Consider the following 15,829-nt stretch of genomic DNA (forward strand, 5'->3'; position numbering starts at 1 on the left):
TAGGGTGTCTCTCCTGTGTGAATGAGCTATAGTGGGTCTGCAGATGCTTCTCTAGTGCGAATCTGTGCCACATGTATCACACGCGTATGGGTTCTCTTCTCTTCCTGCAGACAGCACATCTAAGTGGGAAGACTCCATCACCCCACGGGTAGGGAGGCTAAGCAGTTTCTTCCCCCACGCCAGGTTCTCCCGTCTGTCGCTTACGACTTCCTGCGAGGGAAAAAAATCAACATCAATCACCAACTTCCTTCAGCTTCAGACATTCTTACTAGTGAACACGGGTTGCGTTATCATCAATACGATGGAGATTTGCTATGATTTGCGACCATCTCCTAAGAATATTGTTCATTAATCCACATGAGCACGCCAACATCAACTGCCCACCTATGCAAGCTGACATTTCCTACAAGTATTATGGTGATAATCGACCTCAGTCGTTGGGCACGTGACACCTATGTCCTATTGGAGTTCCCTCTGTCGACTGATGGGGTTTTGGGGAAATATGGCTTGAATTTCGCTTTAGGAATATGCATATAAAACTAGAATGGAGTTGTCGCCAAGTACATGTATCCCCGTGATCTAGTATGAATGAAATATCTCGCTAAGGATGTACAAGTTAGGTAAATGAAATAAGTCACAAGACAAAGGGTTTGCTTTACAAGCTCATCTGCCTCAGATGTGTAAGTATACAATGTCTGGTTGCGCTTACGTCAATTAAGGGCCGAGTTATAAAGTGGAAAAAAAAAAAAAACATTCAAAGGTCAAGGTCAAATAAAGGTTGCAGTGACCTGGTTTGGTATGCGACACACTTCCCCAAGATGTGCAAGTATACCAAAGTTTTGCTCGCGCTAGCGTCAATTAGGGGGGCGAGTTATAGAACGGGAAGGAAATATGATCAAGGTCAACGTCAAGGTCACAATAAAGCGGTCGCGCAGTGACCTGGTTTTGGGTATGCGACACACCTGTCTCCCCAAGGTTGTGTAAGTATACCAAGTTTTGTCATGCCTAGGTCAATTAGGGTGGAGTTATAGAGTGGAAAGGGAAGTCTCGCTGGCGAGCGAGTGGCTGGATAGACATGAACCATATTATTCCCGCCGACTCATCGCGTGGCGGATACAGTAACGCCATTTTCATGGATTCTAGGCTGCAATAAAACTTGCTAGCAGGAAACATTTTATTTCATACGTGATCCTTGTTAATACGAAAATCAAAATATGTCATATTCAATTAGTGTTTTGAAACAGATGTTACGATTTAATCATGTAACATTGTTTAAACTAACGTTTCAGTGTGTTAACCAATTATCGCCCATCAAACATTTACATGTCAAGGTCAGGATGTTAATTATTTTCAATCATATGGGAAAAATTGCAAACTTTCATCTTGCGTGGACTTCAATCTCTTAATATTTCTATTGCGCAGTTAAATATAACATGTAGTAATGATATACATGTTAATAATATCAAGAGCAGAAAAGAAGAGAAGAGTACAAGGGTAAAATGCTGAAAAGCCATGTGCAGTATTAGTCGAATTAAATAAACTTGTTCCCGTTTTATTTTGACGATTCTTTGCAGCTATTATTGATCAGCCTGTCCTACGCTTTTGCGTTCATATAAAACAAAGCCGCATGTCGCCTACGATGAGCGCTGATACTGAATAATGAGCGGCGAAAGTCTGGTATTTTCCTGAACACCGACTCGAGATCAGTGTGGAACAGTGCCCGGTGCGTCCGCTCTCGTCGAAGTGCTTAATGCTTCCGCGTCGCCGCTAGTGGCCGCTGACTCATTTACGTCATTTACTTACAGGATTTACGTTGCATAAGCAGACTGAAGATGGGGGGTCATCACTATGGCAATCAATAACAACACGTCATGGAGTAATGGCCCACGTCTATGACTGGAAGAAAGGATAGTAGAAGGAAAAGGAATATAATCAACAAAACTGTCGCTATGGATCAAATAAAGATATTTATAACGCGGTGTAGAAAAAACAGAAGCAAGAGAAACTTGATGGATTTTTATTCGGTGTTATCTTGGCGAATCATGGTTTGAAAAGGAGCACCAATTACGATGGAGCTACACTAAAATTTGTAGACTTTACGAAGTTGTCACCTTCCGGACGGAATTTAGTGGACGACTTATGTAATAAATTTTGCAAGCAATATGAAAACAACACGATGGAAAAGTCTACAAGTACAAGATACGCAACGTTTCTAACTGCATGGTTAACTCTAGTTTCAAAATATCTCGCGGGCGAAAAGTGCGTGAACATCGATTCAACTTGGGGACAGTGCGTAAAAAATTACAATGGCTGTGTTCAATCAACTGACTATCTATCCGGCAAGTGCAATAGTGCAGTGCTACATTCAGTAGCCTATGCTGTGCAGAACACACTGTGCTCCTTCATTATAAGTATGTCTCAATGTACTAGTGGTACTAGCACTAGCAGAAATGTAAACGAAAAAGAAACAGTAAATCTTCACGCAGAGACGGAGTACTCGCTGCTTCGCATAGGAGGTGGCTGCATGGCTAGGCTTATCAACTTTCTACGAGTTCGCAGCCAAGGAAAGTGGAAGAAAAAACTTTATATTTTGAAATGCTGAACTTGGCGAAAATGTGTACTTTGACCAGATCCCAGAAAAAGCTGGCTTCACTACCAACTGGTCTAGTGGCAAGAGACAGAGGTACGCATGAGTGTCAAAACGATGTAGGCTACTTTAGTATTTAATTACTTTACTTGTACAGACTTGACTGAAGATTTTTTTCACTGTACTAGTACAGAATATGCAGAAGTTTTTTTTTGCATATATTTTTTCTTCATGTTGTGTATTCTTACTGTATCAGTCAGAAAATTTTCCACTTTAACTATTAATCAACACTATTGCTTTTATCAGATTTTTTCTCCATAAAAAAACTGTCGTCTGTACATGTATTTGTGTCTGAATTACATGCAATAAAGATTTAATAATAAAAATAAAAATATTAGGGTACATGTGGATTCCGAAGCGCACATTTCTGACATGGCTCCGAACACTGGACAATGTTGTCAGACTTAACGCGAATGAAGATGCATTCAATCAACATGGCAAAGACCTCATTAAGGTAATGATTTTTGCTTAAATTAGTGAAATAATTAACATTATTACAGATGTAAAAAAAAACAATTATAATGTTCTTAATTAGAAAGCATTTGTTGATAACAATTTTTACAATCTCTCACACTAAAAAGCTATACAGCAATGCATACAGTATACCTTTACACAAATTTACTGACTCAATACATTAATTACATTTATTATTCTATACTTAAATGTATTTAAATTACAATCCAAATAAACATGACAAATGACAGTACATACTTAAATCCAACATACATCGCAACATGAATACCTTATATATATATATATATATATATATATATATATAGTAAGTATATACTATACTACATACACATATATACATGCTAAAGTACCTATTTAGGTAACATAGCGCCATGAGCCTCACTCGCCTGAAGTGCGACAGCGCCATGCTCTAGCTTGAAACTAAGCTTCCTGGAGACGTATAGCGGCGCCTGAAACATTTGGACGATTTAGAGCGCGGCGAATTAGTGTCCAGAAAAGGTTGGAGCTCACCCAAAAGCTGGCCAGAGTTGGTGCGTTGGTCGAGTTGACCGTGCCCCTTTTATTATAGGCTGCATACAATGGAAAAACTTGTAATACTATATAAAGCATCCTAAACATTGACTGAAAACTATACTTACATGTCTTTAACCAGAAGCCATTACTAAAAGACTGTACGTTCTTCACTTCACTGTAAATTATATGAAAATCCTATACATGCAGTTAGTGACAGATAATCTGGATCAAGAGCGTATTAAGAATGCCTTCTTAATACACTCTTGGCTGGATATAATAAGTCATTAAAACGGGCATGCATATCCATTCTCTTGATTTCATTCAATAGCTCAACTTGGTTTATGCATGTGACAATTGCTCAGGTGCAAGTAGCAAGCAGTTTGAAGACGAGCTCGTGGAGGCTGTTCGACACACACTATTGATGGAACATGCACAATGCAGTGAGAAGCAATAAACTCACTTTCACTATGTGGCAGCAAAAGTTTGTGCATGCCAAGCTAAATGAATTTGTATCAGCGTTCACACAAATTCAGGCAGAAAATGAGGGTTTCACCACTACAAAGAGAGGATTTAACCTCCGAGACAACCTGTATAGTTGTGTTAAAACGTAAATTGACCTAACCTAAACATGATTATTAACAATATTGTTATCATGACCTTTTGATTACGGTAGAAATAACAGTAGCGACATATGTCAAAGTTTAGCATTAACTATGTTTGCTATGGCTTTCTTTGTTATCTAAAACAGTATGAAAACAGTGCATTGCAAAATTGAAGTAAAGCACACCGTACTTTATAGCGTATAAGATGCACATTTTTCCAAAAAAGGCTAAAAAAAATCGCTTTCTTATACGTGAAGTTGCGATCTCCCACAGGCTAATGAATTTCCCAAGCGGCTTACAGTAGGCTACTAGTAACTTCTACCTAGACCAAACAATGAACCTTACAATACAAGTACAGGTACAACACCGATTTTCCAAACACTGATGGCCGCGTAACCCCGTAACCGCGTCGCCACGTGGGAAAATCGGTGTTGTAGCTGTATAACAAGTATTGAAGCAGCCATACTACGTGCAATCTCTACTTCTTAGTTTTTCTTATCATTGGTGCGTGTGATATCTTAAGCTCCACATCTCTGCAGCCTCTCGCACTATGATGAATGGTTTTTGTTGCTACTGCTAGGTTTCTCTTGGTCAAATAACTCCTCAGAGATGTCTCATAGTTTAATGAACTCAGTTTACCTCCGGCTCGAGCCTTAAACTGTGAAAACAGTGTCTCAACAGCACTTCCACTAATTCTCAGTGGTGATATGAAGTTATTTGGGTGCCTTTCCATGAAACTTGAAACCAAGCCCGTGAAACCAAAGTACATCACTTTGAAAAGGTCCCATGTCTGAAAGAATAGGTAACATAATAGTTTATTTCATAAATAAGCTCACTGTGTTCTCCCACTATGTCCCACTGGCACAAACACTAGCAGATAGTGTTTTCCCCCACACATGGCCAACTTCTGTCATCGTGAACGCTACCATTACCATTATTGCTACAATTGTTTTATCATTATGTATGACTTCGTTTATGTGTTCCATGTTTTCGATGTATATTATAGCAATATTCACCTGCCAAGACAAGAAACGTCTTTCTTTGGGGCTTGTCATGTGGAATGATTCTTCCCTCTGTTGGGAAATCTCATCTGCAAACAGATAATTATTAAATATTCAAGTTATTGCCACAAAAATAGCAATAACATAGTTTGAATCTCGTTTAACACGTTACCAAGCGAAACACAAGTATACTCGTTCGAACAAGCAGAACGCACGCCTGCGAAACATGAGTGCACTCGTGCTAACATTGTCAAATAGACCGCCGCTAAACTTGGATTATCATCGTGGTAAATATAGTGACACTCAATAGATGGGACTGGCTGCGAAAATACCAACTGATGTAGTTGTTGGCTTTTCAGGTTAATATTTCATGTTCTTGACTTGATCACAAATGCAAACAGATATGTACACCACATTTATAATAAAGTTTAGAGATATAACAGTATAATTTACAATGCTGTTCCTATTTACAACGAGGTGAAAACTCGTTGTAAAACATATGAGAATATGCGATAGATCCAATCGCTATTGATCCAATGTTAACAAGTCGGTGTTAAACGTGTTTTAAAAAACCGCTTATAAATAGATACATGTAGAGATACGTTATTTTATGTTAATGTTATATACCAAATATTACCTAGCAATGTCTCTAACCAGTCTTCAAAAAACTGGTAGCCTTTTCTGATGTTATCCATTGTTTTAGGATGGTTCCTGTCAATGATTTCATGGCTCAGCAGACCATTTTCGAATACGAAGTTGCAGGCCTGTAGGTAGTCTCTGGTCATTATGGTAGTTGCAGCATTGGATGGCTGTGGCTTGTCTGCTGATAACGCATGGTGTGCCAGTTCTGCCAGTACTTGCTCTTGCTGGACATAAAAAATATCACTTATGAGGAATTTCACACTTAATTATTAAGATGGAAGGCTTATATTACAGTTAAGAAATTGCATCTTTTTAGTTATGCAGACACATACAGTATAACCTTGCAATACCACCTCGATAAGGACTTGGGAAATATTAGCGTTATAACGAGGTATCGCAATTGCAGTGTAATATTCCCACTAAATAGCTCCCAGTTGCTAGAAAACCAATAAATATTTAAATAAACTTTGTTTGATGGGATCTGAGCGATCTAGAGCTATGGATTGGATGTGGGATCTGATCTATAGCAAATGAGCAGCCGATACCGAGCATCACTCTCGATGGCGGTATAATGAGTGTATTTTCAATGTTTAGATAGGATCGTACATAGTTATAATGCTAGCCGTTGGCGATTAACGAGGGGCCATATTACGTTCAAATAGACACAAAAGATCTGTACACTAGCATTTACCAGGCGATAAGTGAGATTGGCAGTATAACAAGGTTTTACTGTACAACTTTATTTGGTGTATAACAATGTCTATGGCATTAATGCTATTAACTAAATTATGCACCTGCATCACTTTAGCTGGACGAACGTTCAACTTGGTCCAGGCATCCCTTTTGATAAAGCTCTCCTGTAAGGATGGCACCTCTCTCGAAACATTTCTTGCTCTGCGATCTTTATCTCGCTTCCACATGTCCTCAACAGCCTCCCAGCCAAACACGGGGCCTCCTAGGTGTGTCACAAATCCCCTGCTTCGCCCAGTGACCGGCTTGGATTGCCAAAGAGCATTGATCATGTTTTTCAACTAGAATAACACGGGAAGGATATGAAATTAATAATATGATTATATTTATTTGTAATTTTAGATAAAATTAACAGTTTGAGTGTTTGCACTGTGCACAGTTCTAAGCACATCTAATCTGGGCTTCACCTTAACACTACTTCATTTAACAATGATTAGGACTTTATGTTCAATCATGGAAGGGGTTAATCAGAATGAAATAAAATAAATGAAGAGCTACTGGCACATTGTTAATGTGGCTGTTACTTATTTATCATTAATGTTTTCAGGCTCATAATGAGTCATAGTTTCATGTTTTGAAAATAATTTAAATTAAACCTAGTTCTTGAATTTCTCACACGTTTGTGTACATCAGCTATCCTTCATAAAAATGTATCATCATAAACCTCCAATTGCCATCAAAAATATTTCACTGAACCCATTGTGGTGAAAAAAGAAAACTAACAAACCTGATGTGAAGGACAGATAATCCAGAAGACAGGAATGTCCGGTTGAAACCAATTCCAGAACCAAGAGGAAACATCGTGAGGATTTGGTACGGGTTGGTCGCTCATTCCATACGGCCCTTTTCCTGCACCTGTCACATTCTTAATGGTTGCTAAGTTAGTACTTGCACCATCGCACACAATACTGTTCACAACGAAGCCATGTCTATGGAGCAGACGCATTGTGTCTTGAAGACAGGCAATGATGTGGGATGGTTGCTGGACACCTTCCGACGTGTAGTATGGCCCAACAAGGTCGAAATCTGAGGTGCAGTCTCGCCACAAAAACTGCAAACAGTACTTGGCTTTTTGTGTTTTCACTTTTGGGTCTATTGTTGTGTAGATGTCATGCAGACTGCTCAGGTCATTCAGCGACATAGCCAAGCCGTACACCTGCTGGCTCTTACTGTTCCACATGATTTTTCCGATTACTTTAACTTCGTCAAAAATTAACACGCCTTCCTGCTGAGGAATCCTTAGTTTTGCTGCGCTGCCGGTGAGAGCTGAAGTCAGTTCTTCTTTTATTGTGTTGTACCGGCTAGCTTCTTGCTTGATGTGGCTCTCCCATGCTTCAGCTCCAGGTGCAAATAACTTTGCGCCTGTAAAGTCCTTCAGCGACCTTTCACTAGGGAGCTGCATTATGCCTAGCTCTTTGAGGGCATTATATGCTGAAGGACAGCCAACGTAGACCGCAAGAGCTGAAAACAATTTAAACTGTTAAAAAAGTTTTAGCACTTATTGTCCAGGGGGGGTCAATTACTGGGGGGGTCACAGTAATATCCCTAGCTCCTTTCCCACATATTCTTTGTTAACATTCACCTATACTTACAAACCCCACTGATTCCATTCTCAAATAATGTGAAAGGTAAAAATTAAGTTAGGTCTGAACCTTGGCGCTAACGGTTGTCCAATTGGCAGGGACAAGTGAAAGTCTATGTCAGTCAAGTTATTCTCTCGGCTAGTTGCTCTATCCGACAACTAAAATATTTCTAGTTGTGTTATATTCTTTTCACATCTTTTGAGCCAGGGCGCTGTCGCACGACATTCTCGCATTATATTTCCGAAGGTCGCGGAATAAACGCTGACGGTAAAACCCGTGTTACCCACGTCTGTGGCTGCGTACGTGTCGGCTGAATTGAATTGGGGGGGGGGCACGCAATTTTCAGTCTTGTGGGGCATGTTATTGAATATGTAGGGGTGGGCACGCACTGCTGGTATCACAGAAAGAGCTATAGCAAAACTCTTTCCGTAGATTGTGGAAAAGCTGCAACCGAATGACACACGAGTGTTCCATCACGCAAAAATAAACGTTGTGTGAATCTCACTAAGATTTGCTATGTATATACTGTAAATCGATATGCACTGAGCCAAAAATGTCGTGCACAGAGCCAAAACACCTATAGATTGAAAGTGAATTTTGGACAAGTAAAATCTAATTTCGGACAAGTAAAATCTAATTTTGGACAAGTAAAAATTGCTCCTTGTTGCCCGGCAGGACAACTAGATCTAAAAATAAGCGCCGAGGTCTGGCACTCAATTATGATCATTGAAAGTGAGGCACTGTCATTGTTTTAAGTGTTGGTTCATATAAAAACTCACCCATGCGATAGGTTGTAGCACTCCACGTGTTAGTCTTCTTGCCAGTAACTAAAATATTATAAAATATAAAAGTAAAAAATCCATGTGTATAGTTGAATGCCATTGCTTAAAATGACAAGAGCTGAAACCGAAAAATACTTTTAAGTTCAACTGAGTGATGTGTTTGAAACCACAGCATACCGTGCCATTATAAACTGATAATAAAACACTCTTGAAACAGTTAGTTTATTGTCAAATGGCAATATTACATAGTTTTTAGTAAATAAAAGTGCAGATATGTATGTCAAAGTTATGCTTACTGTTTTTTGCTTGATGTACAAGAAATTCTTTTCGGTTCGGAGTCAGCTGTCCATGTCTCTGCGCAGAGAGTCCGCAACAAGCTTTCCTGCACTAAGTTCAGCTTCCTGGTATAGTTTATCCAGTTCATTGCGATGCCGATAATGTCGATGATTCGATTGCGATAATGTCGACCGCCTTGCTGATTTCACCATTTTGGTTGTCATTCAACTGTAGTCTCATTACCGTTAAACGTTTCTGAATTTTCTTCATATTCTTTTCCAAAGTGTTGGTTCTGGTCTTGCCTCTTGCACTTCTAATTCGTCTACTTTGTGGACTGAGGTAACACTTTGGATATTTTGAACGTGGATGCTGCCTGGAACGCTTTAGCACCTCACCACCTTCTTCAGTCTTACGGCGAACTCGCTTCAGCGTACGAAGCGTTGCTTTGCATTGACTGCAAAAACCATGTCCCCCACGCTCTTGTCTCTTGGCATTTGAAGCAGGGAGGTATATTTTCTTACACCGCTTACTCATATAACGTGTCATGCTGGACGGCGGCTGCAGCTGTTTAGTGTCATAGCCGATTTTCAAACTACTATACGTTTCCGTCGGTATTCCCCAGCATGATACATACGGAAGGCATAGAAGCTCTGCATTTTCTAGCAGCCGATCTTTATTTAGAGTTCCAGACACAAAAACTTCCTCCGACTTGCACTTGTTATCAAAAATGTACACATCACACAGACCACTGGCACAAGTGTTGATAATGATTTTTCTTGAATAGGAAGGTAACCCTCCTTCTGAAACAATGTCAGCTAGTTCTGGTGTCACTTCTATGCATACATTTCCTGTGGTGTCAGTCAAGGTTTGGACTCGTACAGGCTTGAACGCCAAAGCCGCTTCTACTAACCGAACCATGTCTGCAGCCGGTGGTAAGGCTGTGTATTGCACTTCATCTTCAACTTTTTGCCGTTTAGCTGCCAACCGAGGCGATTTTCAGACAACAACATCATGAGTCTTTGTTCGTTTAATCGGGGTAAGTCTGGGCATTTCTTTTTTGCTGGCAGTGCTAGTACTTGCTACAGGAAAGAGTTTCTTTCTAGGTCCAGCACTCTGGCGAGGTAGTCCAAGTTTTGGAATAGCTCGTGATACTGAATGTTCTGCCATTGCACTCACTTCACACGTTATACAGGAAAGTTGTAAATTGTAGTCGCAGTCGACGCAGATGAACACAAACAAAACAGTTTATGGCAAAATGGCGATGTATTGTATGGCCTACCCAAAGTTCATTGCGCTATATCATGTATAGACTGCCACAATTCAATGCCAACTTCACGAGTGAAATCATCAAAATGAAGTCTCAACATATGTACACACAGCACAATGCACATGGTAAGAAGATCAACTTTACACACTTAACGAATATCTCACATGCTCTGTGACAACCAGATAACAAATACGATCTCTACTACTTGTACCTTATTTGAACGATTTCCCCGTTCCTTACAGTGAAGGTCACATGCAGGCTGTCCAGCCTTTCAATGACATAATCTTCCTCGCCCAGTTCACACAGCACTTGACTATTCATCTTGAACCTCGGTGATGTTCTCCCCATTGAAATTTCAACAGTGACGGTCTCACTAGAATAAGGGAATTTTTTGTAAAACACCTACTGAAACAACATTTCACTCACACAGTGACGTTACTGCAAGCATTTCAACAATCTCCATATCAATGATTCGGTTGTAAAAACATATTGCGTCTGTGTGTTTAAAAGCACAATAACAACATCTACTATCACTAGATCAATTCTCTACATACCCGTCAATATCAATGGCTGATACAACTCCTTGCTGCTCGATTTCTTCGTCCAATGCTGATGTCACCTGAGTAAAAAACAATTGTTCACGACACAACTACAAAACATGAAACAAGCACATTGATAATTTGACAGTCGCACTGATCTATGACAGATATATTTGTCAGTACACTATCCGTGAATTTTAAAACTAAACATCACTAGCCCATACCAGCACAAGTCATGAATAACACAAGGTCATCGAGGTGTCTTGTCCCAATACTTATAAATCCTACATGACTAAAAGCTCACCTCTATTTTTGTCGTTCTTGTCAAATTCGCTTCCTTACGGGAACCGAATTCCCCAATCTCCAAATCTTTGATGGTCACAACATCGCCTTCCTTCACATGAAGTTCTTTCGCTTGTTCTCCCCACAGTTTGATGGGTAGTTTCCGTGGACTACCTACAGCACCTATGCTGAACTGAGCACGCTGTCTCTGCTCGTTGCTTGGTCCTGCAACCGCCTCTGTTACAACAACCTGCAAAACACACAGACACACGACATGTAAATGCAAATGGCAATTGAAGAGAGACCAATACAGTAGCTCGCATAGTGGCATATTTTCTCAACGAACTCTCTTTTCATAGCAAACACCTTGCACTCCTACATGCATGTACGATTGTCATGACATTTTCATACTTACATCACTAACAGTGCCTGATACACTCATTCGTCGTCGCTTCGGTGATCCGAGTGCTTCATCAATGGAAAGTTCAGGACCACTCTCAAAGTCCTGCACCATCTGTCTATCGATGGCGAACTTCCCACAAAACATGATCTAAGCATGAAAAAAACATTCATATACAATTCATATATACAATAGGACATAGACATTTATTTTCCATCGACACACAACTCACGCATGTCATTCTATCAACATACGTGTACATCAATATGGTAGGTAATACATCTGTACATAGCGTAGACTGATCCGTTAATGTGAAACTGTCTTGTCTCACCCTTGGGCTCATGACTTGTACAAACCGCCCAGCACTAAATCTGCTCAGAAACTTCTCACTGAAGACACTGAGATCAGTTCTCTGACTGTCTTCAGTGAGAAGCGGCACGTTCCAAAATGCCACATTCTTGCCTCGCCTGGGTTCTGGACTGTCGAGCACATAAAACTTCACTTTCAGTAGACTCATCTTGATACAGACTTCCAAACAACTGCCGATAGCATACACCCAGCTCCTCCTTTTATACGCGCTTGCCATTTCGGTCCCCGTGTTTCCTATGGGAAAGCAAACCTTCTCCAACCTCCACGACATTTCACGCTAATACCTACACGGCCTCAGCTCGCCAATGCAAACCTGACTGCTTGTGATATTATGTAATGGAAAGCTAGGCTGTCAACGGCTGCCGGCGTTTCTATGATTGCGATTTCACACTCACACGAATACCTACATGTTCTCAGCCCTAGTGACGCAGACCTGACGGTCTGCCTACCTGCTTATGTAATTGATACTAGCCGGGTCAACGCCCGATCGCTTGCGCACGCATCTAGCCAACGCGCCGCGCCACTCTCACTCATTATACGCCACAATTCAAAGATTCTTTATTTACCCTCTGCCCACCCTGATTTTTTACGTTAGGTAGCTACGCAGATATTTTTTTTTCTCAAGTAAAGAGATGAACTAAGCTATTGGTACTTAATTAGGAAATGAGTGTATCTATCTTGACTATATACATCTGCGATTCTGCGTACGCTTAAATATATGCCGCCACTAAATTTATAGTGAGAGATAAATGTGTGTAGGCATTGTATATATTTAATGCACAGATATCGAAGGCACTTCATCCTGTCTAACCAAGTAGTGTATTTTATTTCTCTCTAACTATACATATATATACCTACTGTGTAACTATGTTTTGTACACGGCTCGCATGGCACCGACACACACAAACACGCACACACATTCCAACACACGCACACACGCACGCATGCACACACATACTATATACATTTGACACGCACGCGCTCGCGCGCACGCACGCCGCACACGCACAGGACACACACATACACAAATACACGCGCGCGCGTGTCTATATCCGTATATAGCTACATACATCATTTCAAACATAAATAATACATAAATAGTTAATGATATCGAGCGTGATCCACAGTGATAGACTGCAAGCTAGGCCGACTCGTTCGCGACGCGCTACGACGAGTGAGAACATTGAAACCTCTTACTAATTCATTCTTCTCTAAAAATATCATTGTCGCCATACTCTTCATGTGTCTTTGTATTACTTATCGTATCGTATTTATAGTATCTATAATGTACTCATCGTAAAGATAATACAAGTTCTTTCATATTCATACATATTTCATATATATATTAATATTATATACATATTCATAGCATTTCCAGGGTCGTATTATGAATGTGTACGCACACAGGAGGCGAGTTTGAAGTTCCTCCCCCAGAAACTTTTGAAAATGTAGATCGCACGAGCTCGTATTTGACGCACGTTTCAGTAAATGTACAGCCTTCATTCTGACTACGACAATTATCTTTTTTAGTAGAACTATTCTCGTCATGAGCAACAACATGTGACCTAAAGATCACTATAACTAATCATGTCATTTCCGTTTTATTATCATTCAATTCATGTTTAACTAACGCACATAAACTGTCTTTCTCTCTCTTCCTCTCGCGTCTACGTGCGTGCATCACTGATCTCTATAATATAATCGATTATTTGATATTGAAATTGATTATATTTATAGAGATCAGTGGCGTGCATGCGTTCGTGAGTGCGAGAGCGTCTGCGGGTGGCGAACGTGATTGCGCTAGAACTTTTTTAGCACAGCCCACTATCGCGCCCAACACTATAGTGTCACGCATCGGCGCACACCATCTAACCGTACACTGCCTGACTCGATTTACTATAACGGCCGTGAGTCACTGTACTACTATAACGGCGGTGAGCGTCGTATAAATAGATGTCGAGTTTTATTTAAGGCCGGACACACCAGGCGATTGCATCGGGCGATGCATCGGCCGATGGCATCGGCGATGGCAATCGCCGATGGCATCGCGCAGTCGTGGACACACCAGAGCGATGCCATCGGGCGATGCCATCGGGCGATGGCATCGCGCAGTCGTGGACACACCAGGCGATGCCATCGAGGCGATTGGCATCGGCGCATGGCCATCGCACGATTCTTGCCCGCGCGCAGCTGCGCATTGGCCTGATGGAACTCTGATTGGCTGATGAATTGTAAAATCGCCCGATGGCATCGCGGCAGTCGTGGACACACCAGGCGATGCCATCGGCGTGATGCCATCGGCCGATGCATCGGCCGATGGATCGGGCCGATAATATCAAAACGTTTTGATCTGTGCGATGGCGGCGATTGAGTGACACACCCAGGCGATTTTCACGCGATGCCATCGGCCGATGGCATCGGCATCTCTGCCTGGTGTGTCCGGCCCTTTAGGTCGTTCGCACTTACCATTGTTGGCGCGTACCCGCCACACATGCTGTGAAACGCGCTGCTCCATCCTCCAGCGCCGTTCCACAGCGTATGCCACATGCGAACTGCATACGTCTTTGATATTTTCTTCCACGTGTGGAAGATTGAGCAGCGTCTGGCAGAGTGGCCTGTGTAAAGTTGATGTACAGGGGGGTGGGGCATTGGTTAAGTTACGTTTCATTGAATATATAGGGGACACCACCGCTGAGATGCAGCCTGAAGGCGAGAGTAAAACTCTCTTAGAATTGTTGAAAAGCTGCAAAAGGGTTGTAGCCTGCTTTGCACTCAATTACATAATTTAACCCATACATCAGGCGCCGTTTTGTGCAGCCGCGCGACTATTATACTGGCAGCTAATATAATGGTATAGTTCTAAAAATATTGTTAGTCCAACAGAGGGGGTTTGCTAGCCCCATCCACCACTACACACGCGCGCGCACGCACGCACGCACGCACGCACATACACACACACACACACACACACACACACACACAGAGAGAGAGAGAGAGCAACGTAAAAACAACGTCAAAATGTCTACGTTAAAACACGTTCAAGTGTAGCTGTGTAGAGACGGTGTGGAACTTTACACAACCACTCCGCAGACGCTGTTCAATCTTCCACACGTGGAAGAAAATATCAAACACGTATGATATTTTCCACACGCCACAGATCGATGTATTTTGCATGTTCACACGCTGTGCAACACGCTGCGCTATCGTCCACGTGTAGTGACGTGTATGTGGTTTCAAGGCGAGGGGGCCACGAGCAGTCCCCACCATTCTGACTTTAAATGCAAGTATCCTTTACCCTCATCCCCAATCAATCATCATATTCATCATAATAAAAAAAAAGATAGCTGTGAATCTATGACACAAATGTTCATTTAATAAAATAAACCAAAATCGCATGGTGAAGATAGTGCGCCAACTGCGTATCTGCATATCTGCGCCTAACAAATGTGTCACTACGCACAACTGAAGTTTATAACCGTAGCAACAGACCCCAGATGAGCTCAGCCGCTCTGCGGCTCTTGTTATTTTTGTTTACTTAAATTTTTAATTAATATTCTAAAATCCATGTACTTTACAAAAAAAGCTTGCCATTTAAAAAAAAAAAAAAAACGATGCTGATCACAAATACAAATGACACCACAAAAGCTGCAGACATGTGCGTCTGTGGTAATAATGATGACTACGAGATGAGAAAAATCTCTT

The 15,829-nt window shown here is 41.2% G+C and overlaps 2 protein-coding genes across 2 annotated transcripts; both read right to left on the reverse strand.

Moving 5' to 3' along the window:
- Positions 1-5,960: 5,960 nt before the first annotated feature.
- LOC106812541 lies at positions 5,961-9,428 on the reverse strand (the record flags this gene model as incomplete). Its single annotated transcript, XM_014816436.1, is given in 6 exon segments — positions 5,961-5,966; positions 6,002-6,103; positions 6,674-6,910; positions 7,357-8,090; positions 8,992-9,039; positions 9,291-9,428. Coding segments are annotated over 5 exon segments (1,083 nt in total).
- Positions 9,429-10,595: 1,167 nt separating this feature from the next.
- LOC106812546 lies at positions 10,596-12,650 on the reverse strand. Its single transcript, XM_014816442.1, has 4 exons — positions 11,774-12,650; positions 11,381-11,608; positions 11,092-11,156; positions 10,596-10,910 (listed from the first exon to the last, which is right to left on the reverse strand). The coding sequence occupies exons 1-4, from the start codon at positions 11,903-11,905 to the stop codon at positions 10,739-10,741; spliced, it is 597 nt and encodes a 198-aa protein (XP_014671928.1). The 5' UTR covers positions 11,906-12,650; the 3' UTR covers positions 10,596-10,738.
- Positions 12,651-15,829: the final 3,179 nt, after the last annotated feature.

Source organism: Priapulus caudatus, unplaced genomic scaffold (assembly GCF_000485595.1).
Source record: "Priapulus caudatus unplaced genomic scaffold, Priapulus_caudatus-5.0.1 Scaffold659, whole genome shotgun sequence".
NCBI classification, from domain to species: Eukaryota; Metazoa; Priapulida; class Priapulimorpha; order Priapulimorphida; family Priapulidae; genus Priapulus; species Priapulus caudatus.

What these genes read in the sequence shown, in the direction of transcription:
- LOC106812546 (XM_014816442.1), bottom strand. Translation starts at nt 11,905, where the DNA reads ATGTTTTGTGGGAAGTTCGCCATCGATAGACAGATGGTGCAGGACTTT. An exon ending in TATCAGGCACTGTTAGTGAT is followed by an intron (nt 11,609 to 11,773) that starts GTAAGTATGAAA and finishes TGTGTTTTGCAG; the next exon opens with GTTGTTGTAACAGAGGCGGT. An exon ending in TCAGCCATTGATATTGACGG is followed by an intron (nt 10,911 to 11,091) that starts GTATGTAGAGAA and finishes CCCTTATTCTAG; the next exon opens with TGAGACCGTCACTGTTGAAA.